Genomic DNA, 22,943 nt, shown 5'->3' on the forward strand with positions numbered 1-22,943 from the left:
TGCAGATAAATATTGATGCCTGATTATTTCATAGCTATCAGTGAAAACTGCTGTTCTGATTTGCAAGGTCTGAATCAGAAAAGCAGTGTCTCCCACACAATGATTGATACTGTATTGTCCAAAGAACTGATGTTAAATACTGTTATTTCTTGGGAGAGGAGGGAGAAGCCACGCAAGTTTTCCTTTACTTCTACCTGTGATTTGGGAGCAGGGAGTTTGGGAGGCTTTGTTCAGCTAGTGGCTCGTTTATGTGGTATCACTTGGCCAAGTTACTTCACTGCTATTGGCTGTAGTTTTCCTGCTGGTGGAACAGAAATGATAATGCTTTACAAAAATCGCAGAAATATTAGGAACAATGAATTTGTTAGAAATCCACTGATCTGTGTTTGGGCAAGGTTCCTGTTAATGTCTGTTGGGCTCCAGATCAGGCCTCACAACTGCCAAGTACTTACATTTGTTTGCAAAGAGGAACCTGCCCTACTTCTGAAAGGGTAAGTAGATCATGAACCCAAAAGGCCAGGGCTGAGAGCAGGCCTTGCTCTGTGCTGAGGGAGAAGACCTTGTTTGGTGGATCTGTCCCTCCTGGACTGAGATGATGAGACCACAGAAGGTAAGAGATTCAGGACTTTGCTTTAAATTCATAGGACTACTGCTGCTGCATGCTCTGTAGCTGTGAGACTCCTTGTTTGGTCTGTACTATGTATATTGATATGAAGCCCCAGTGACAGGCTGCTTCAGTATCGTGAGACACTAAATGTTCATTTTGGGGAGGGCAGACTCGTCTCACCAGTCTTTGTTCCATTGCTGAGACGTGAGGGCATGGCAGAGGTGGCAAGGTCTGTAGTTCAAAGGCTGGCTGATCGCACCCTGCATGCTAGTGTACCTGGTGACTACTTACATGGTCACATGTAACTTTTACCCCAAATAACCACTCGGTGGTCACAATTATTCCGTATTATTTTTCCTACCCATTTTGGATGCAGCCTTGTCACCAAGAATGCTGCAATATTCATTCTCCTCTGAAGCAGGGTGCAGTTATGGACTTTCCCCTCACTTCTCTCTTGCCAGACTTCACTTGGCCTTTGGTAAGATTAAGCCCCCAAACAGTCAACCTTTTGTCTGCCCAACATAAGGGCTTTACAGACTGACCTTTTTCAGAGCACTTGCACTGTTCCTGGAGGCACAGTATAGGTCCCATTGGCACCTCTAGACCTAGTATAGGTCCCATGGGCACCTCTAGCAGAGCACTTGGGGTGCTCTGACCCCAAGTGTCTAGGATGTAGTACTGAAGGGTGAACAACACAAATAATGAAGATGTCCAGCTTTACAGAGGAAACCTCTGGAAAAGACCAGGCTACAATCCACAGCTTCAGGATGGCATTCAGCCCCAATCCCTGAAACACCATGTCCTGCAGTCCCTCCGTCACCCACTGGCCCCTTCAACATGTGGTTTATGGGTCCTGCTTGTGATCGCCCCCAATGTATAAGGCTCATATTCACTGCTGGGTAAATCCAGCTGGGCAATAAATGCCCCGAGATGGAAGCAGAGGTACAAAATGAGAAACTCTCTTATGGCATGACGGGCAGACGGACTGCAAGGGCAATGAGGAAGGGGACAGGGAGGATAGGAAAAGAGGACAAGGAGCTCCAGCAGAGCACCTCTGAGGCTCAGGCTCCTCCACTTCTGCTGTCTTGTTCATTTGGGCAGCCTGTGACTTGCACATCACAGCAGCAATCCTTCCCTCCCTGCTCCCGTGCAACCCGTTCTGAGCTGGACAGCTTCTGACACTCATTTTTTTTTCATTAAAATGCTCAAAGAGAAAAATCTTCTTTAAGAAAAATATGGAAGGAAGGCCTTAGATGGAGGCTGAGAAAAAAGTCTGATGGCTGTTTTTCATTTAAACAGTCTCTAGGTTTATTTACGCCTTTTGGGCTATTCACTTAATTCAGGCTAATTGGAGTACTCTGCTTACAGTTCACCATCAACAGAGTTGTGATGTTTCGGAGTATTGGTAATAATTGTTCTGCTAATTAAACCATACTGAAAAGCTAATAATGACCATTTAGGATTTTGAACTGATGCACAGCTTCTGTTTTATCATCGTGTCCTGTGGTTACCACACATTAAATTTGCCCTTGAAAGACAATGATTTGTCTTCAGTTGTACTCATACTGTTTTATTTAGTACATCTGGAAATCAGGCTCAACATTGCTATTATTTCCCCATCTCCTTCAACTGTTGTAGGACATAGTATTTTGTAACGCAGTTTCTCCCCCAAGTGTCTGTTGCAGTCTGTGATCTGTATGTAACTGTACATAGATAATGCAATTGGAGGACTATATAAATGCAGTTTTAACATTCCAGAGCTGAAATAATGTATTTGGTAGTAGACAGAATTTAAATAATTTTAATTTGATTTAAAAGCTGGAAAGAGAATAGCAATTTTGATTGCTATTTTCTGAATGTACAGCAGATGGTGCTTAACAAATGTGCTTTACAAGCAATGTCTGAAAACAGCAAAGCCTGGCAATTTGGATTTTAATCATGCTTCCTGGTCTTTTCTAATTGAAAAACCAGAAATTTGAATGGACAGCCCCCAACAAGATTGACTTACTTCAACATACACAATGTGCACAATGTTTGAAGGATGGGGATACAACAACAGTTCTTTGAAAACAGGAACTATACATTTGGAAAGGAATTAGGCATTAGCAAGATTGTTTCTCTCTTGATTGTTGCCCTTCCCTCCAGAGTTATCATGGTTCACTTAACTAATGGGAAAGATCCAAGCTCCCAAGTACTACTTTCCACATGGACAAAAGAATATGAAGAAAATTATGTGATGAGACCTAGTCTGATGTTCCTGAACTCCCATTTGTATACCTGTCAGTGCAAGAAGTTTTTTTTCTGCTGGCACCAAGAGATGAGCCTGTGCCGTGGCTCCAGGCAATCCTTTTCCAGCATGGGTGGGACCTGTCTCGGGACGAAACCAGAACTTGCATCACTGTTTCCCCTTTTGGTATCTTATTAGCGAGATAAGAAAGGTGCTGTGACTCCAAGGTGCTATTTACATTTTGCAGTGTCAAAACCTCAAGATTTATCTGTAATAAGGCAGTTGTCATATAGAAGCATAAGCTACTGTGAGCCAAGGGAAAAATATGAAGGGGGACAATGAGTCAAAAAGCTAAAGAGAATTTACTGACATGCTTAGTAAAGTTTTAACTAAGCTTTATTGCTTTTGAGGCCTGTTTTTTTTCCAAAAACCATAATTTCTTTTTATATAAAAGTGCATTTTTTTCATTACTGATGAAAGGACTCACAATGAACATCTCAGAGAGGGAAATTCCTCCTGTACAAACATTGATAAGGTATAAACAGCAGGAACACAAACATTTACACCAGTCTTCAGTAGTGGTGTATCAATCCCAACCTTGTTGGATCTCTTCTTAACCCTGAAGGGTACGTAGCTGCAGGCTGTAAGCTGTAGTGATGGCCATGCAGGATCCACTGAGAAGACCTTTCATGCCCACATAATTGGCCTAAAAACTCTGGAGTTGCACTGATGTAAAAGAACAGAGCATTTTTAGATGCTCTACTTGCCTGCTAAATAGCCAGTCATGCCACAGTGCTGCCCCAATTTCTCTAATTTAGAGTCAAAACTTGATTCCCTATTAGAACTGAGACAACTGGTCATCTGTGGCATGGGATGGGGAACGCATACATCTTAAGGGTGGCTGTGGGGGATGCAGTCCTCATCCTTGCCTGCAGCAATTTTAAAGGCAAGCCATCCTTTAAGTCAAGTTAATGCAGCTGGAGGCTTAGTGCTGGTGTTAAGACTCCTTTAAGACCTTGAACACATGAATTGGATGCTTTTCCACCACATCTGCATAGGGATGCACATGATGACCTGCCAGTTGGACTTGGATACAGAAGTCCCACATCTGATTCAAAAAGCGTGATATCAAATACGGGCCTGATCAGATTAACTTTGAAAATACATGGTGCCATGAGATGTTATGAATCATACCTACTAGTCCAGATAGGGAAAAAAACCCATCAGCTTTGCTGATTAAACCAAGCCAAAGCCCAGGTTTTAGAGCAAAGGTGAGCAGTCCATTAATGACTCAGAGCCCCTGAGACCTGAGTGGAAAAACTGCCACTAATTCAGCAAAGAGGCTGAAGATCTACCAGGACCTTACATGTGCAAGCTGTGTGAAGAGGCCCTTGTTCCTTGCTCTGGAGCTGAAGAGGGAATGAGAATGCTCTCTCTGGCATGTGACGGCATGATTGTTTACGGGCAATGGGAAATGATGTGAATTTATCTGAGGCGTAGCCAAACAGAAATGGCCAAATCCTCTCTGAAACCATTATAACAACAGACAATTAAAGGACCTGCTGTTTAATGATCCTAAGAACATTTTGAGGAGTAAGGAATTACAGCCAAGATTGTTGGGAGCCTGTGTGCAACTGAGTGTCTGTTTAACCACCATCTGCAGCGGCTGGCCCACCTTCTCCCTTTGTTTAAATTTCTATTCTCCACAGGCCGCTGTGAGCAGATCACAGCGCTGCTGAGGCAATAATCAATACTGCTCTCATTTTAACTCGCTTGCCACTGAGAAAGCCAAGTTTAATCTTGAAGTTTGCCTGTGTTGTTTAAGTTGCAACTTCATTACAATTATAAAGCTGTAGGAAAAAGATTCATTGATATATTAATCTGTCACAAATGTATAGCAGCTACTCCCCTTTCATCAGTCCCACTTTGCAGAGTACTGGGCAAATGCCAAAGCAGACTGAAAAAAAACATCTTTTATAGGATGCAGTAAGAAAGCATGATTTACCCAGTCCTGAAAGGGGCGTGCTCTTGGGCATGGAGTCAGGTGTGTGCGTGCACATGTGTGTATGCAGGTGTGATAGGGGGAAGGCACAAAAGAAGGAGGATCGCTATGACTGTATCACATGACGCAGGATGCATTGTCCATTTTAATGGTGAAGGCAATTTCTCCTTTCCTCCCCAGATCAGGATATCCCTTGGAGAATGACAGTGTTTCTCTACCTTGAGTCTTCCCAAGATAATCAGGAGAGAGTCACACCTTGAGCCAAAGTCCTCCTGCCCACTTCTGTCCCTACCACAGTCAGTAATGTCTTACTGCGAGCTGAACAGAAATGTAGCTCTGGCCCTCCACAGACCTGCTTCAAGGGATGGTTAAGACTCAAATAACCTTAGAAGAAACACTGAGCAAATCCCTGATGAAGCTGAAAGGAGTGAATTTTACTGCTGTATCTACCAGTCGCTGATCAGAACTTGCGCTCTAAAATCGCATATTTAGGAAATTTCAAAGCTGCCATCCATCTAAAGGGAGGTGTGTTCAGTGCCACAGTTTTCAGTGAAAAAGATGAAAAATTGAAAATGAAACCAAACTAGGTTGCAGTGTCACTTTCACTCTAAAACTTGTCCCCTTAGCCAGGGAAAGGTATGTTCAGACACTGTGAGAGGGGAAACTGCTTGGCTGCAGGTGAAATTTAGAAAGGAGGTATAAAAGGGGTTTTGTTATTTAGAAGATAGGTCTCCATTACGCTTGCCTAAATACAGCTAGATTTCTCATGTTTACCCTATTTTCTCAAAAGTGAAAATGGTAACTTGGAGTTGGGTACAATAAGGGTGCCCCCAGGAGCAGAAAGTATTGTGCTATATCATTTAAAGACTTAAGTGTTGCTGATTTTTGTCTTTGGGTTTACCTCTACCACTGTGAACTGCACCAATCGAACTGAAAGAAAGCAACTTACATCAGTGAAGTTAAGCAAGCATAAGCTCCAGCTGGCTTGGAGACATAATATAGAAATAAATTCTTACATCTACTGCTTTGAACACCGAACTATCTCTTGAGGTGTCCTGTAAGGCTGTGGGTGGTTGCCATTCAATCTACGTCCAAGCTTGGCTCCCACTGACCCTAACAGGTATGCCATGTCCTTCTTATTCAGAGAAAACAGAAAGGCAATCACATGTCTTTGTGTAATGTCAATTGGATCAACAGAAATCACCGTCCCAACACATGGAGCAGCATGATTAAGGTCTGAGCAGGAACACTGCTGTGGGTCCTTGTAAACTGGCAGCAAACACAGGGGCTGGAGCACTGGTTTCATTGCAGTTGTGTGTGACAGGAATCCCAAAGTGAGTGAACAGCAAGTGAAGGCAGTGTGAGAGTGAGACTGAAGAGGGGTAAGAAAAGCTTGTGGTGCTCAGGGACTTCTTGGAGGACTTTATCCACGCTAATTGTGTTTAGAAAAACTACTTTCTGTTGTCTTTGTGTGTAAATAGGACTACAGTATCAAAACCAGTAACTCCTTACTCCAGCTGGACAAACGTGACCTACACAACCATTTCTAAGAAGCAAAGCTTCTTGTTGTGACTAACGTCTTAAGGACTAATAGGTAAAATAAAAAAGCAGATATAAATTTCAAACAACTGAGCCAGACCTGGACACCAGTCTGATGAGAACTTAATGGAAAAATCCAGCTTATACTGCTGTGGAACTGACTCCATACAGTTTCTATAGGCTGCTCTGAATTAATATCAGGAAGTTTACATCCAGCTCCGAAGCCACTCTCTTAAAGCATCCATTTGCTTTTTAATACCCTGCTGCTATACCACGGACAAGCAAAGCACAAACCCCAGATTCTTGCTAAAGCTGAGCTCTTTATTAAAAATATTAACTTACTAGCCATAAAAAATATATTCTACAGCAAGTTTGTTCATTCTTGTATTGCAATACATCCCAGCAGCCACACTCAGCTATTCTAACTCCAGAAAGTGGAGTTCTAGATGGTCTAAAAAATCAGCCCCTATGGAAAGAAGGGACAAAAGGCTTTTCATAATTCTGGGTAAATCCATGAGAAGAGATTTCTCAAGTTTATTACAAGCAATGATGAAAAACTAAGACAACGCTGAATGTTCATCTCCATAGGAATGATTATGTTATCAGAGTGATGTGAAATATTAGCTACAAACACCTTATAAATGTATTTCCTCCTGTAATTGTATGGGCAAGTTTAACTGAAACTCTACACAGCAGCTACAGTTTTTGTAAGAATTTGTAACCATGCTCTATGGAACTTTCAATAAATTACCTATACTAGTGGGAAATAAACCAGAACAATTCTTACTTGGACTGTAAGACACCAATAGTGCATTTCTAAAAAGCTATATATATTTATAGCATTTAAAACAAAAATTAAAGGGTTTTTGCTTATTTTGGAGACAAGTAACAACTTTGCAAATTACTCTTCGCAAATTGTTTTCATTAGCTGTAAACAAGTCACATCATACATAGCATTTCAAACCCATGCATTTAGTTGTACAGAAAGTTTGACTAGAATAGGGTAAAAGTGCATCTTTAGAACACAGTTCCTCCATGAATTCGGTTTTAAGGATTCCTCTACTCACTAGATAGAAAAAATAACCGAAATAAAATTTTAGATGGGTAACACTGAAGACTGTATCTATGCAAACTGCCTTTAATAGCTGTAAAATTCTATCAGAGATTTAATTCTTCACAAACCAGGTAGTTCTCAACAAATGGTAACAGTCAAGGGGGGAAAATTGTAATACCTGCTAACAGAGTTCTAAGGCCTAACTCGTGTAGGGTTTTTTGTGTGATTGTCTTCATTCACAAGAGATGAATACATAAAAGGATTTTGCTTTGACAGTAGTAAGCTGAGGGCATCCATTTTGAACTTTGTATCCTCAGCTATTCCATTCTGAAGTTTGTATCCTCAGCTATACACCAAGTGTCCAAGTTTTTTGTCTTTGAGGACTGTCGGGCAAAGACGGCCACATCTCGAGATGCAGCAGCTCTCGGTTCCGCAAGCATTTCACCTCAGGCATGTCTTCCAGCAGGTGAAGGGATGCTTCGCGCAGCACGCTAAGCCTGCTGAAGGGATGCTGGATGCTACGCCCAGCACAGCAAGTCAGAAACACCCTCCTCAGCCGTGCTCTTAACGTGGGGGCTATCAGGGGAGAAGCCCGCTGTGGAGCAGGCTGTTCGCCTCTCCGCCATGCCGGGCGAGGTGCAGGCGTTTCCCCCGTTAGACGGAACCGATGATGGCGTCTGGCCGCATGCCACGGGCATAGCCTTCCCTGCGCGGCGCTACAAGGCCCGGGCCCGTCGCGCGGAGGGCTCCGGCTCGGCGGGAGTGCTGGAGGGCGACGGCGCCCTTCTTGTACGTGCCGTACAGCAGCGAGATGGCGCGCAGCGTCCGCCAGCACACGGCGGCGGCCAGGCGGGCCTGCGCCTCCCGCGGCCCGCCGCTCCCGCGGCCCCGCCACCCAGTAGAAGGCCAAGTGCTCCGACACCCGCAGGCAGCCGCTCCAACGCGGCGGCTGCGCCGTCACCGGCCGCCCGAAGACGGCGTCGAGGCCGCGCAGCCTGACGGCCTCCGGCCGCCTCAGCCCCCCGGGGCGCCCGCGGACGGCCCCCGCCGCTGAAGGGGTGAGCAGAGGCGGTGGAGGCGGCGGGCCCCGCAGCCACCGCGGCGACTCGTCGAGGGGCGGACGCGGCGCCCGCAGCTGGTAACCCTCCGCCATGGCATCTTTCCACCGCGGGGAGCCTGGCGACGAGCCCTCACGCCGCCGGCGGGGCCGGGGCGGGGCAGGGCCGGGGCCGGTGCCGGGGCTGTCGGGGCCTGCCCGCCGGGCCGCGGCCGTTGGGGGAATGCTGGCTGGGCCGGGGAGGCGGCGGGGGCAGGGGCAGGGGCAGGGGCAGGGTGCGTGGGGGTCTCTGAAGCGGCAGCCAGCGAGGCCGACAGAAACGTCCACCCGGAGAAACAACGGGGGCTGGTTTTACCGGTATCTCCGTAGAAAGGAGTTTCTGTTTCCACTGTCTCTTCGTACTGAGCTGCTCCTTCCTGCTGTGCTAACGCTTTTCTTTTTTCTCCCCACCTGTCCTCAGAGCTAAAATCCATCATTTTCTCTTTTAATGATTGCGATCTGCTTTGCTGCGGTCTCCATCAGGGCGTGCAGAATAATTACCGGGCTCATTTTCACCTGCTTGTCTGAAAATACAAGTGGTTTCTCCCAGCTTGCTTAGGATTCCTCTGTCATGTTGAGCTCAACCGTTTTTATTTGAAGGCCTTGGCAAGAAAGTAACAAAACCTCCTTCTTTCAGCTGGAGTGAATATTTTAAAAATTCTGATTATGTTGAATAAAATTCTGTCTTTTCTCTTGGTCGATAAGATTTTATTTCACCATGTATTCAGAGGCCTCGTGGTCTGCTTTTCCAGCTGTCTCTGCCGGTTTCTACTGCTGCTGAGGTTTGAAATACGGCGCTTGAGCAGACGCCTCACAGGGGAGAAGACTGAGCTGAACCTCTTTCTAGATAGACAATATGCTTGCAATTTTAGTTTTGGAGGGTTTTGACCAGCAGTTGTAAATCTACCAGCTACAGCACGTGTTTATTTTCTTTCACCTTGGGGTCACTGTGAATATGTGTCGCAATGCGAGTTGCTGAATGTTCTTCTCCTTAAGGGCGAAAAGAAAAGGTTGTGGTATACAGCTGGACAGATTTTACCTAAGTGCTTCCGTAGCGGTGGAGGGATGTTACAGCATTTCAATGTGACTGATTTTATTTTCAGTCAAAAGCCTCCAGTGGGGTGGGCTGCTATGAACAGCAAAATGGCTGAAGTAAAAGAAAAAAATGATTTCCAGAATGAAATGGGTACCATGTATGGATTAATTTTTATGTATTTATTTATTTTGGCAAATGCATGTGTATAAAGATGGTGTCAAGGGCCTTTGTTAGGGATGGCTTCTCTAAACCGTGTTTTCAGTAATGATTTCTTACTGCCTTGCTACACACTTTTTTCTTCAGCTGTAACGATGCTTGTGGCAGAGTCTCCTACATAGCTAACCTAGGTTTTCTCTGGTTTAGCAGCATGATGACCCTCCTCACCAGCGGAGAAGAGTGGTATCGCAGAAACTATAGCTTTAAGTGGCAATTAAGCACATGAAGAATAACTAAAATAACTTGTCAGTGGTAACTAGTTAAACTTTGCTGTGGTTATTTAGCTTGGTCTGTCAAGTCTTGTCTGACTTGCTCACCGTTGTAAATAAAACACCGCTTATAAAGTGTTCCTGTTTGATATAAAGCTGTTGGAATATGTACAGTAGGTGTGCACGTATGTAGTACATAGGAAAACATAACAAGCGTTCCCTAGAAATACTAGAGCGCCTAAATATTAAGTCACTCATCGCTGTTACAAGAACACAAGAAATTCACAATCTGGAATTAGAGTTTATTCTATTTGCGTCAGCAAAGGAGGACCCAGTATGGCCTATTTAACTTAATGCAGAATAAATTTTCATTTTGGATTAATCTCTCTGGGAATAAGTTTTTTAATTCTTGCTAGCATCTGTGATTTGCATTAATATATGCAAAGCATTGTAACAGCATACTCTTTCCAAAAGCAGATCTCGTCAAAATTAAATTCTCCATTTTGATAAAGGGAGTTATCTTTTGTTTTAAAAAAAAATCCCTAAACATGAAACTTTTTTTTTAACCCACAGTAGTCTAGCTTTTACAGCAAAAAGCACAAAGCATTTAGAAATATGAGTTTAAAGGGTTTAATTTTGCCTGTAATTAAACTGGATAATTCTTTCACAATATATGCGTATATGCTGGTTACACTGGAGTGTCTTCATCCAGTACTAAAAGTATAAGTGAGTGTCTATATATGTGTGTGTACGCATAGCTGTATGTAGGTATTTTCTACCTATTCTGTGTAAGTGGCAGATCATGATATTCTTTCCTTTAGTGAATCAGGTTTTCAGTCCTGAGGTTACTACTCAGCCCTTTTATTTAAGACAATTTCATACTGATTTCACTGGTTTTTTTTCACAGAGTTTTGCTCAGTTACAGTCTGAATAGGAAATTAATGGTGTCTTCACATTTTGGTGTAGAGTTAATTCTGAGTAACTGTGACTTGTTTGTTGTGGGCTTCAGAGACGTGGATACCCACACATTGTCTCACAGTTCTTGATATCCAGCAGTCTTTTTGTCCTGTTTGTTGGGAAACCCTTCCAAATCATCTTTTTTCATATGTCAGCATACAGTCAGATTGTACCTCGCTGTGAATTCCTGGATCATTAAGAAGAATTAAAAAAAATAATTCTGAGACCTGATGGAGACTGTGCCCTGCTTCTGTTTTGTCTGTTTAATTATTTTTTTCAGTCTTGAATCTGCTTTAACGGCATAGGTGTCTTTAAAAGGTCAGAAGAATGGCCATTTGGAAAGGTAAAAAACTGTATTTAGGCTGTATCTGTTTAGTTTGTTTTCTGTGACCAAAGGCCTCAAATTTGTCTTAGCATTTCCCACACTTAGCTTCAGCAGAGAGCCCCATGGCCTGTAATTAATGAGCTATGCTATAAATGCCACCACTTTGCTCATGAAACAGTTCTGGTTTTACTTGATTCTTGACATTCAGGTGTGCTAGCATGCTGACGTGTGTTTTACAACATTTCACTAACTTAGCATCTCAACTGTGCGTGCTAAATGGCAAATACCTTTTCGCAGCTTGGACAAATACGGCTTAGAAAAAGATTCTCAATGGTCTATCGCATTTTCTTTGTTATTAGGTTACTGGGGCTTTTTTAGTCACTTTGATTGGAAGTTTAAAGAAATCATTCTTCTGGTGTTGCAGTTGCTGGAACTCCATGACAGCAATTAGACCAATTCTTCTCTCCGGTTTCGGACATGGGCACAGTCGTGCCTTCCTCATGCAGGTAAGAGGTGCAGCAGGCCCTGTAGCCTCTGGAGAGAGAGAACCATGCCAGAACTAAAAAGTCTGGTTTTCAAAACCTTTGATTTTCTTGTTCTTAGCTCAACATATGCAGGTACCTGTATAACAGAATTTGAGAAGCACTTGTACAAAAGGGTAATAGTTTTCATGTCTTTCAGCATCAAATTGTCGTTCTTGAAAACTAATTAAAAGATCTAGGTATTATGGTAATGGTCCGATGACTAATGAAGGATGAATGCTTAGATAATTGGGATAATTAAAGAGTGAAAGACTCTGGATCTGATTTCAGAAATCATTCACATTCAAAATAATTAATTCCTATGATTTTTTTCCTTCTGTTTACTTACTTGGTTTCTCTCTTAAGGGTTTTAATCTCCTGTTTTGCCATTTTACCTCCAGTTTATATAACATATAAACAAACACAGCAGTTTTCTTCAACAGTTCATGGTAGATCTTCCCTTCCTCTTGTATGCATGACTATTTGCTGTGTAGGCTCATCAGCTTTCTAAAGCAAAGGTTTTTGGTTTTACATTTTAATTTTGGTGTCCTCCCATTTTACATGGTCAGATAAACTGTGCTGCTTTTTTCCTTAGGGTGTGCTGGAAGAGAAAGAGATTACGTTTATATTTGAAATTGTGGCTGAGGCAGCCATGTTAGCAGCTCATCTAGAATGAAGATAATATGTGTATTTGTAGTTCTGTCATCTCATTTTTAGAAAAAGGAAGTGTGAGGGAGGTTCCAGTACCAGTGCCCTCCTAGGGTTTTATCTGTAATGGGCCTGTGGCTGTGCAAACCATGCTATTAAATAAAGAGTCCTTAGAGGTGAGCAGATGGGTGCAAGGTAAACAAAAAAGAGATTAGTAGCAGCCCAGAGAAAACAAGATTGTTTCCTCATCAGTAAATGCAGAGATATTTTTTTCCCAAAAATTTTGAAAGGGATCTAAAGATACTGACATCATACAAATATGTAAGCTTATTGAACACACTGCTTTAGGTTTAAGTGGGTTTTCTATGATGAGATAATGCCGTGCGAGCCCTGAAATGTAGAACATGAGTATGTTCTTGCTACAGCTCTTTTTTAAAAGTAGCCTGTAATTTTTCCTATTCTAAAAGTATGTATTAAACCCTCTTAAACTGAGCATCTTTTAGAGATGACATTTCAAACTATTCAATCAGCTGAAAAGGTGTTTTCAGCAGAACTTAGGTCTAAGCTGTAGTTTTACAAAACATGGGAACAATGCAATGCATTCATAAATAATAGCTGCCATTGCTTCCTCTGGTAGTGATTTACATGCAGAAAGTCTCTGTTCATGGTGTGCTTTTCTAATTCTTTTCCTCTTAGAGGAGGAAAAAGAAGCTAAATTTTGACTCAGCATATAAAATGATGACACACGTCAATACTGGGCTTCCAATTAGTGGTTCTAGTTTTGCATCACTTTCCTCATCGTTGGCTCTTAACGAGAAAGCGAAGATTTCAGTGAGAGTTTTACTATTTACTTTGGTCAGTTAAACCAGTCAGAATTTCATCCATGGAGAGTAAATCTTGTCAAAGAATAGTGCCTGCTATTCATCTGGGAGGTGGGAGAAGGTGATTTTTTTCCCTAAAATCTCCCACCTTCAGATTTTGGCACTGGGGGTCTTCAAATATTCTCCATCCTTCTGTTTGTTTTTCATGTTATGCCAGTAAAAGAGAAAATAAACCAAAAGGCAAGCCAAAGCATATGCTTCCTCCAGCCCAGCCTCTGGTGTTTGGGAGGGACCGAGGCAGGGAAGAGTGTGTGCAATGAGAGAGAGGAGCACTGATGGCTTTGCGAAGGTCTGTGCAGGGATGCAAGATGCACATCCAAAGGAAACCACCGTCTGCAAGTTCTGCTTCTTCCAGAACAGTGTTTTTCTGTATCTGGCTTGCTCCTACCAGTTCCAGGAAAAGTCTAGTATTGGTTGTTGCTGGCTCCCTGCAACTTCTACAGAAACAAAAAGTCCTGAGATACTCTGTAATGCCCTGTTTTCTGATAGCTGCAAATGCTTACATGCTTAATTTCAGAGTAACTTTATTTTCTTCGGAAGTCAGCAGGGAATATTTGCTTCATTTAGGGCACCCACTAGAGGGAGTAGTGATAATGTTTTAACGTTGAAGATGCTAAACAAATTGCTTTAGTAGCATTCGTGTAAATCTGGGGCACTAAGAAAACAGTTGGGTTCCTGCCTTTTCTGAAAGCCTTATTATGTACTAAATCAGGAATCAGAAGGTTTCTCAGTGCTCTGGAAATACTTCGGATAAAATGGTCTTAAAGAAAGGCTGATGCTTCTTTTCTAACTTACATAACTGCATTGTTGAAAGACTGTACTGAAGAGCATTTTCAGTGATAAAATGAGCTTTAGTTGCTCCCAGGAATGACTTAGGGATGGAATGTAAGGGTTTTTTTCTTCATGGGTAAGATTTGTATGTAAAAATGTTGTCCTGATCTTCAGAAGCAGTTTTTTTAAGCTGAACTTGGAATTAAAAATTATGTTGGCAGTTAGATATTTAGTTTTTTCTCTCTGGGCTTGAAATAATTTGTAGTTGGAAGGGAGAAAATGTATCTCAGGTGAAATAGTTCTTTTCAGTTGAATTGATTTTTTTTTTTTAGCAAACAGCTCAATATTACTATGCTGTCGATGAAAAAGCTAGGCAGCTTCTGAAGAGTGCCTGGACTGATGAAGAGACTTAGGCGTTGCAATGCCTGAGTATTTATGATGGTTATGTATGCATCCAGCCCTGTGGTAGAACTGACAATCTGGTGGGGGGTACCTACACTCTACATACAGCTAGGGGAAGAAGTGATGCATTCAAACAGTATCTGTAAAAATTCGGGCACTGAATAGGAACCACTTAGTACATGTAGTCATCTGGGCAGTGCTGGTGGGAAGGCATAGGAGTAGCTGTCACAATACTTTTTTCACTTGGTTGAAAACCTCATACTAAACTTCTTTGGGAAGAGTTATTTTTGCGAACCAATTTTTATTTCACTCCTCCACTTCTTTCCCCTCCCTCCATCTTTTGGTAGTTGTGTGAAGTGTGAATCTTACATTCCCACAGCTATAATGCCAATTTGAGTGTCTTCTGTTCTTTCTTTTTCTCTTTATAATCCCAACCCTCTGAAATACGATTTTATTAGTGTATTTATCAGTGTAATGCTGAGCCTGAGTAATAGCAATGAATGATTTCACAGGACAGACTTCTGTACTTTCTTTGGCTGCTCTTCTACAGTTAGCAGACAGGGGAAACTGTGTAACTAGTGATTTACCAGTATGGAACTCTCTCTTTAACCTGTTTAAGTGACCTCCCCAGCTTCTCTTTCTCTCTTAGGATTTCTGTCTCTGGCGGTGTGCAGGCAAGCTGAAGGGGATGTGGTGCTACTCGTGCAATGCTCAGCAAACGCTGTACCCCACACTGGTTTCAGAACAATCCCAAAGCCCTGAAATTTGAAGGTAGCAGTCACGGAAGTAGAAGCAGGTAAGACACAGATTTTCACAGGCAGTGAAAGGGGGAAACTGGGAAAGTGCTTGTCCTAATGGTTTTTGTACTTAAATTTATAAAATGTTTTATGCTGAGATACGGGCCAACTTCTAAATAGTTACTGGTTTATTTCTAACCCTGTATCACAAGTTAGTGGTGCTGAATGCCATAGATAGCAACTATAAGTATTTCATCATACCAAGGAGCTTCGCCTTCCTGGATAGAGATGGGAGCAACATCTTCTTGCTTTTGATAGTTGTTTCTTTGCAGAGTTTTAATCCCTCAAGTTTACTTCTGCCAGGGTTGAACACGGACCAGTCAGCAGATCTGCACAGCACCGCAGAACCGTATAAAAGTCCAGGTTGGCAGGGACCTCTGGAGATTGTATGGTCCAACCTTTTGTTGAAAGCAGGGCCTTAATTTGAGTTATCCAGGTCCCTGTCATGTCTTGATATTTCCAGCAAGGGAGATGCCAAAGGGCAACCTATTCCAATGTTTATTTTTTCTCATGGTGCAAATTTTTTCCCTATCCATATGGAATTTCTTCTAAAGCTGTTTGCACCCATTGCTTCTTTTCTGTCACTGTGCATCCTTGTGAAGGGAGTTCCTGCCTCTCCTCTGTAATTACATTTCAGGTATTGGTAAAGTGTGAGTAGATCCCCCTGAGCCTTCTCTAGGCTGAACAAACCCTGTTCCTTCAATCATTCTTCATCTGTCAAGTTCTCCAACCCTCTCATCATCTTGGTGACCCTTCAGTGGACCCTCTCCAATTTTTTAGTGTCTCCCTTGAACTGGGGAGACCAAACCTAGATTCAGTATTAGAGGTAAGCCCTAACAAGCGCTAAATGGACTGGAATAATCACAGACCTTGATTAGCTGGCTGTACTGTGGTTGATGCAGCCCATGACAAGGTTTGCCTTCATTGCTGCAAGGGTGCACTGCTGGAACGCATTCAGGTTGCCATCCATCAGGACCCCCCAGGCTGTGCCTCAGGCAGTCAGACATCCCTTCTACAGCTGTGTGGGATTCCAGCATCCCAGGTGCAGGATTTAACATTTCTCTTCGTTAAACCTCAGGCAGGTCTCGTTGGCCTGCTCTTTCAGGCTGCCGAGGTGGTTCTTTCCTCTGGCAGATCTGCCTCCTCTCCCAGTGTGGTGTCATTTGTGCACTTCATAACGTATGAGTGGCATGTCATAGTCTGGTATATGAATATATACCCTGGCAGGAAGGTGTCTGGGTTGCTCACAGGTAAATGTTCAGTTGCCTGAGTGAACAGGCAATACCCAGTTGGGTCAGACAAGAGCTGTGTCAGGTGGTACTCAAGTGTGAGTTTAATGCTCAACTTCCATGAGAAATGGGAGAGGGAAGACAGCATTGTGATGGAGGTATAAGTAGCCAAATAGATATTTTATTTTAAAATTTGATCTAAAATGACTCAGTTTTACAAAACCAAAACACTATTTGGTAATGCTGTCTTGGAGAATAAACTGTGTTAGTGTAGCTTTCAAAAAAGGTATGAATGGATGCCGTTTTCCAGGTGCCTTTCTAAATGTACGTAACATCATTCCTCTGTCAAAGACCTGTAATCATAAAAGGAGAGAACATGATAGGTGGGAAAACCAGTACTTAGGCATAGTTATAATTTGAAGACATGGAAACAAAATCATTGACATAAATTGATTGTGTGCCCAGAATGGTCCTGATGAGTGAAAACTGAATTTAAAAAAAGATCCCATAACCAAACATATGTTTTTGCAACTAGATCTAAATTGTGACACAAAAAGTGAAACGTTCTAGAATTAAATGGCATTATAGCATTAAAAGAAAAAGTGTTACTTTTCACACAGTTCTAGAAGGGAACAAGAGAAAATGAGTCTATATATTCAAGCCTGCTTGTGTCACTAATTGTTCCCTGATTGTAAACCCAATCTGAGCTGAAGGGACTGTAATCTGAGTGTCAGCTCTGTGTTTTGTCAGAATTACTGTATCTGTTTTCAGAAGTGGAATCCTTTTTGGAGTGTATCTGGTATGTCCTCATTACAGGCTGAGCATACCTTGTCAAGCTGAATGAATGGTCCGTGTACCAAAAACACAGTCTGCTGTTAATGTATGGCATCTTGAAATATCTACCATTTAAATTGCAGATAGAAAGCCTGGCTATTCTCAGTTTGTTGCAGGCTGTTGTATTGCCAGATGGCATCTGACTCCCTAGTTTCTTATCATTACAAGACAACTGTAACTTTGTTAGATGAAAACAACTGGTTAAAAAGAAAGATAATTATTACATATTTGGAGAAATAAAACAAGGTTAAATACAATGCAACCATGTCATAACTATTGAACTGATGATGCAATAAAATCTCTCTGAGAAATCTTCGGAGTGGGAGAAGAGGGAGTTCCTAGTACATGAGAAGTTTTAATACGGAATGAGAAACACTAATTTATAGTAATTGTTCTGCAACCATCTGTGCATAAGCTATATTTTTAAGCATGAATTTATTTGCTGTGGAACTAGTCATGCACAAAAACACTCCTTCTCCTCTATTTTCAGAATAAAGCCATGAGACTTGTCAAATGTTTAACACTGATGCTTTGGGCTTAAACTAAAAATTCCTGCTGTTGTAGCTTTCTTCTTTCCCAGCAGATTTCATTGCTGTTTTCCACTAATCCTTCTGGAGGAATGTTTTAAAAGTTTTTGGTTGCTTTAAGAGGCTTGCTATTCTAACAATGATTTGTTAGTCATGGTCTCCTTGAAGTCTTGAATGCTTTTGAATAAAAATGAATTTGAAGCTGGTATGAGATGAAAAACTCTTGCTAAAGGTAACGATTTTGATGAAGAAAAAATGCAGTCTGAACTATTGAGTGTATTAGTGAATGTCCAAACAGTCCAGCAGCTTGCAAAATTTTCTTCATTCATCCTCGTAGGCACACAAGTGGCTGCTCTTTTTTCTCCCCCAGATTTCTCTGCAGCCCTTTATAAAGCTTCTCTTCATTGGCTGGCTCTTTGTAAAGACTTTCCAAAGCCTTCCTTCCAGAGCAGCCTCCTGCCCCGCTGGAGGACCTGTGTGGCACAGATGCACTGTGGCATCTCCGCTTGGAAACGTGTGTAACGTGTTTGTCTTTATCACAAAAATATGTTTTCCCTGATGCTGTAGTTTCTTTCTGGAGGAACCTCGGAGGCCTCATATGAGTTAATACATTTAAAATAAACCTTTTAAGGCCACTGATATCTCTCTGTTATGCCATGAGACTGGGGTTTTGAGTTTATAGAATACATCAGTAAAATTCTGCCAAATACCAGTTGGCATTTATCAGCTGTCTTAATTTAAGAATAGACCATTTTTTAAGGCATAGTAAAATACCCCATAGACAGTAGTGAAAGGTATAAACTGTGCTGTGTGTGGTGATGAGACGGGGCAGTAAATATGTCTTAGATACACGTTACATCTTTTTCTCTATCTCCTTTTGTCTCCAACAGTACTTTAAATAATGGCAACAAAGTGACAAAAATGAATTTTCCTAGAGGAGTACTAAAAAAATCTACAGATCTGTCAAATTACCATTGCCTTTCATACTGAAAGAAGAAATCAGGCTTAAGACTCCCGATTTATGTTGCTTCTGAATAACATTTCTTGTCTGACTTTGGATCCAAGAAGATAACCCTGAAGGATGTGAAGAGGTACGCTGAATGAGCACATTTCTCAAGCACACATTCACACTGCTTTTCAAGCAGTTTCAGGTTCTTTTCCCTTGTTTCTGGTGGAGGAAGAGAACAGTGGCAGGGGTTGTCTGTGCTGGGTTTGTAGGTCTTGCGCAGTAATGCAACTTTCACACGTGACTGATGACCTGAGCAACACTGGGAAGGCTATTCTTGCACAATGAGAGAAAAAATACTGTCTAATCTCTCACCCCTAATAAAAAGAAAATGTTTATGCAGAAGAATGGATTTTCTACCAGAAAGGCTTTAATGATCGTGCATTTATATTCTCAAATTCCCAATCTCAAGAGGTAAAGTAATTATGATGTCATTTGTAATTGCGATTTTTTTTCTTTACTTGTGTAGATCTAACACCAATGAGATGAGGATTAGGTGTACTACAGTCTTTCTTTACTGCCTGATCCTCTTAAAATGACTAATAATATATAACACAGGGAACACATGCAGCTTTCCTCTGTGTTTACTGGCTGTCGCTCTGTCCCTGCTGCTTTGTAGAACATTTACCAGAATAAAGGAAGTACCTTACAAACTGGATATATGTCTGACCAGGTCTAGGTGTTTGTTGATTGTTTTCTTTTGGGGAGAGTAATAGGCCGGCAAAGCACCTGAAAGGCAGTATAAATAACCATGCTGAAAGGAAAAAGGTCACTGATTTTTTTTTTTACGTGTACAAGTAGGATTTTAATACAGGATGTTGCAGGGCACATGCTCCACAACTTGATATCTCCATACAATTTCAAAAGCTGAACAAGAACACTTACCTTTTGCCTAACGCAAAGTTTGTGCATGTGCAACTTAAGTGGTTTCGGTGGTTACTCTTGACATGCATGAGTGCTAATTAGAGGATAGCTAATACAATAGTTCTTGCCCAAGGGTTTCTATGAGCTAGTAGTATCAACTTGTGTGCAATTAGAAGTAAGCGGAAGCAGACTGCCTGGCTTTCTGCATTGCACTTGGAAGGGGTTTTGTCCATAGTGCCAGCACGTCTGGCTCAAGCTTGCTGCTTGTGGGGACTTGCGGTACAATTAGCACTGAGACCATAAGAAAGCACCATTGAATTGTGCTGCACACAGCACTGCCCCCAGCTCATACCTTTAGTTATCTGATTGATAACTTGGCTGCAAAACCAAATTCAGTTACCTAGGATGCTGGCAGTACTCGCGGCTAGATCAGCTTATGCCGGATGTGGAGGGTGCATGGTTTATTGTTCTGTTAGGACTGTGCTGGCTCATCATGGGACCAGAGGTAGCTCAATCCTACAAGGTTGTTAATGAGCTCAGACTAAGAGGGGATGGAAAATGAAAATTTTTGATTTGTGTAGTTTCAGATATTAAGTGCAGAGGAATTCTGGAGTCTGTCCAGAAGACTAAACGGCTTACCAGAGGCTTAATAGGCTACCTACAGTTAAACTGGGGTATTGCCATGTACTGGTTGGAAACATAAAAATCTTGTCTGTGTTCGCTAAAGTCATCCATTATTGTCATCTTCTCCGAATAGTGTCTTGAATAAAAGTAATCGCTATTAAAGGAGGAAAACCAACCGATTACAGTATTGCATCTCCCGTTTTCTGTTAGACACATTTGAGGAGGTAAAGATGTTAACAGTTAGGTAGATCAGAGGATAATTTATTTTAATATGGACCTTTGGCAATTAAAGGAGTGACATACCTCCTTTCATAGAAGGTGAAGACATGCCCCAGACTTACTTCCGTCTCCCCTGTCAGCTGAAGCTGGGGTTTCCATTACATGTCTGTTAAATGTCATATGGAAGAGGTGCCGTGTCCTGCTGTATGGAAACACAGCTGTTTGTTCCCTATGTAGAAAATTGGGTGGAGATCAGAGAGGATGAGACCTGCTGGGCGTGGAAGGAGAGTTCTCAGTGTGAGAGCCATCTACTACCTAAGGGCTTTGTAGCTGCTAACATCTGAGATTTATATTAGGAACGAGTAAATGGTGTTGTGATGGGAACTTTTTGACAGGTTGGATAGCCCCCTTCACCACCTGAATGGTTAGCTCAACTTATCCATCAAACCATGGGGTAACCTCTCTTCAGAGCAAGGTATGAATTTCCAGTCAACTTAGCTGACTCCTTATTAACAAAGCAGATCTGAAAAACTTTTTCTAAGGAGAGGGGCTGAAACTTGATCTATATTATCAAATCTTATTGAAAAAATAAGGTAAAGTCTGTTTTATAAAACATTGATAAAATGCCTACAGAAGACTTTTTTTACCCTGTATTCAAAGGCATCATGAACATGATTTTTGGAGACATAAATTAACTGAAAGAGACCTTCAGTGAAAGCTGTGGTAGAGTCTATACTAATACTTCTAAAACTGCTGTTCATCTAAGATCAATACCACTTAACCCAGAAGTTGCAGATTTATTTCATAATCAGACACTGATTATGCAGGAAGGAGGATGGTTACCAGTGCATAGTGCCAGGGATTAATCCTGGGCACTGTAGATTGACTGTGGTACTATTAAATTCTTAGGAAGTTCCTTGACAGCTATGGGTGACAAATAGAGCTCTCCCAAACTGTTCCTGAGTGAGGGCCAGAGGCTAGCTTGGGCCACGGGCCACGCTCAGTAGGCAGTTTAGATGGGGCTACCTTGCTTTGGAGGGTAGGAGAGATCAAGAGTGTAAATGCAGACTGCTCTGGATTAATTGACCTTATTGCCAGAGGGTGCTCCTGTGCACATTGATATAATATTATTTGAAAACAGCTGACTTTCTGCCAGTTTTCCTTGTGCAACACCATGGGCTTCACTGGATTTTGCAGACCTTCTGGGAAGAGACAAGCGTCTCTTCTGACAAGATGTTTGAGCCAAATGTATCTTCACTTTTATCTTGGATAATACTAATAATAACAACTATTGTTATCATTATTAAGCAATATGAATAAACCATAATGTAAATTTTCATGATGTTATAATTCATTAAGTTTTTTCTCTTACACATAAGAAATGCTTCAAGAAATGCTATTTCTAACCACCAACCAGTCCATGTTCTTTTGCTCATTTCTTTGTTCTGGCATTATACCTGCACTGCAGTCTTTAGGGAGTTGCTTCCTCCCCTCAAGCAGCTTATTGAAATGCTGTGTTGTGGCTTCCAAAATATTGCAGTATTTGGGTAAAAAGTATATCTTATCAGGAAATAGTTTTGCTACCAGTGAGTTGCAGGGGTTTGTTGTCCCATTCACTGACAGCTGGTTTCACAGGGTTAAGCAGTAACACTTCTCTGCATGAACAGATGTTGATTTTTTTTGTTAATAGAGATTGTGCACATGATTTGACACACAAAAATTCTGAAGAAAAGTGAAGACTTTGCCTGCTTTTGCCCTTGACCTTTTTCACTATTTTTGTTCTTGACTTTGGTGCCAAGGCTTCATTTGGTGCTTCTGCAGACAGATGTAAATCAGGTGCCCTTCCTGTACCCTTGTGAATGATAGCGGATACTGGGTTTTTTTCTGTGTTTCATTCATCAGCTAAAGAGATTTGTTGAAAGAGGAAATCTAAATGTTCTGAAATGCTGATCAGTTTAAGCATCTCTTGGTTCTCTAGCTGTTAAAGGATTCTGTGTGTTTTGCTAAATTTTCAGTAGCCCAACTGTCTGTAATGTACCAACTTTTCATATCCAGAAATCAATTTAATAGAGGGCACTTACAAGAAAATTTATGTGCATTTCCTTCTGACTTTTGAGTGAATTCTTTATTCTTCCTGCAATTTCTTCACTTCTCAAGCAAAACTGTTTTTGTGTGTGTTTTCTTTTCTGGTATTTGTGAAGATTAAATAGATTGTAGGGTGCCTTCATGATGAAAATACCTTGCGGATGGTTATTAATTGGCAGTTAAGGTGGTGATAACTTCTAGTCTGCCTGACTAGACTAATATGCCTGACTGATGTTCTTTGGAGCCATGTATGATGTGAAAGTTTGT

The 22,943-nt window shown here is 41.7% G+C and overlaps 1 protein-coding gene and 1 long non-coding RNA gene across 4 annotated transcripts; one reads left to right on the forward strand and one right to left on the reverse strand.

Moving 5' to 3' along the window:
- Nucleotides 1–6,874: 6,874 nt before the first annotated feature.
- FANCD2OS (FANCD2 opposite strand) lies at nucleotides 6,875–8,665 on the reverse strand. Its single transcript, XM_030009979.1, is given in 2 exon segments — nucleotides 6,875–8,297; nucleotides 8,299–8,665. Coding segments are annotated over 2 exon segments (498 nt in total). The 5' UTR covers nucleotides 8,583–8,665; the 3' UTR covers nucleotides 6,875–8,083.
- A 1,828-nt stretch (nucleotides 8,666–10,493) lies between these two features.
- Nucleotides 10,494–21,928, forward strand: LOC115339671. 3 transcript variants are annotated; one of them, XR_003922795.2, is made up of 4 exons: nucleotides 10,494–11,774; nucleotides 14,422–14,518; nucleotides 15,141–15,287; nucleotides 18,769–21,928. It is a non-coding gene; the product is annotated as an uncharacterized LOC115339671 (long non-coding RNA). The 3 variants fall into 3 exon arrangements; XR_003922794.2 differs by having other exon boundaries at nucleotides 14,422–15,287; XR_003922793.2 differs by lacking the exon at nucleotides 14,422–14,518.
- Nucleotides 21,929–22,943: the final 1,015 nt, after the last annotated feature.

The sequence above is a fragment of the Aquila chrysaetos genome, chromosome 3, assembly GCF_900496995.4.
Source record: "Aquila chrysaetos chrysaetos chromosome 3, bAquChr1.4, whole genome shotgun sequence".
Lineage (NCBI taxonomy): Eukaryota > Metazoa > Chordata > Aves > Accipitriformes > Accipitridae > Aquila > Aquila chrysaetos.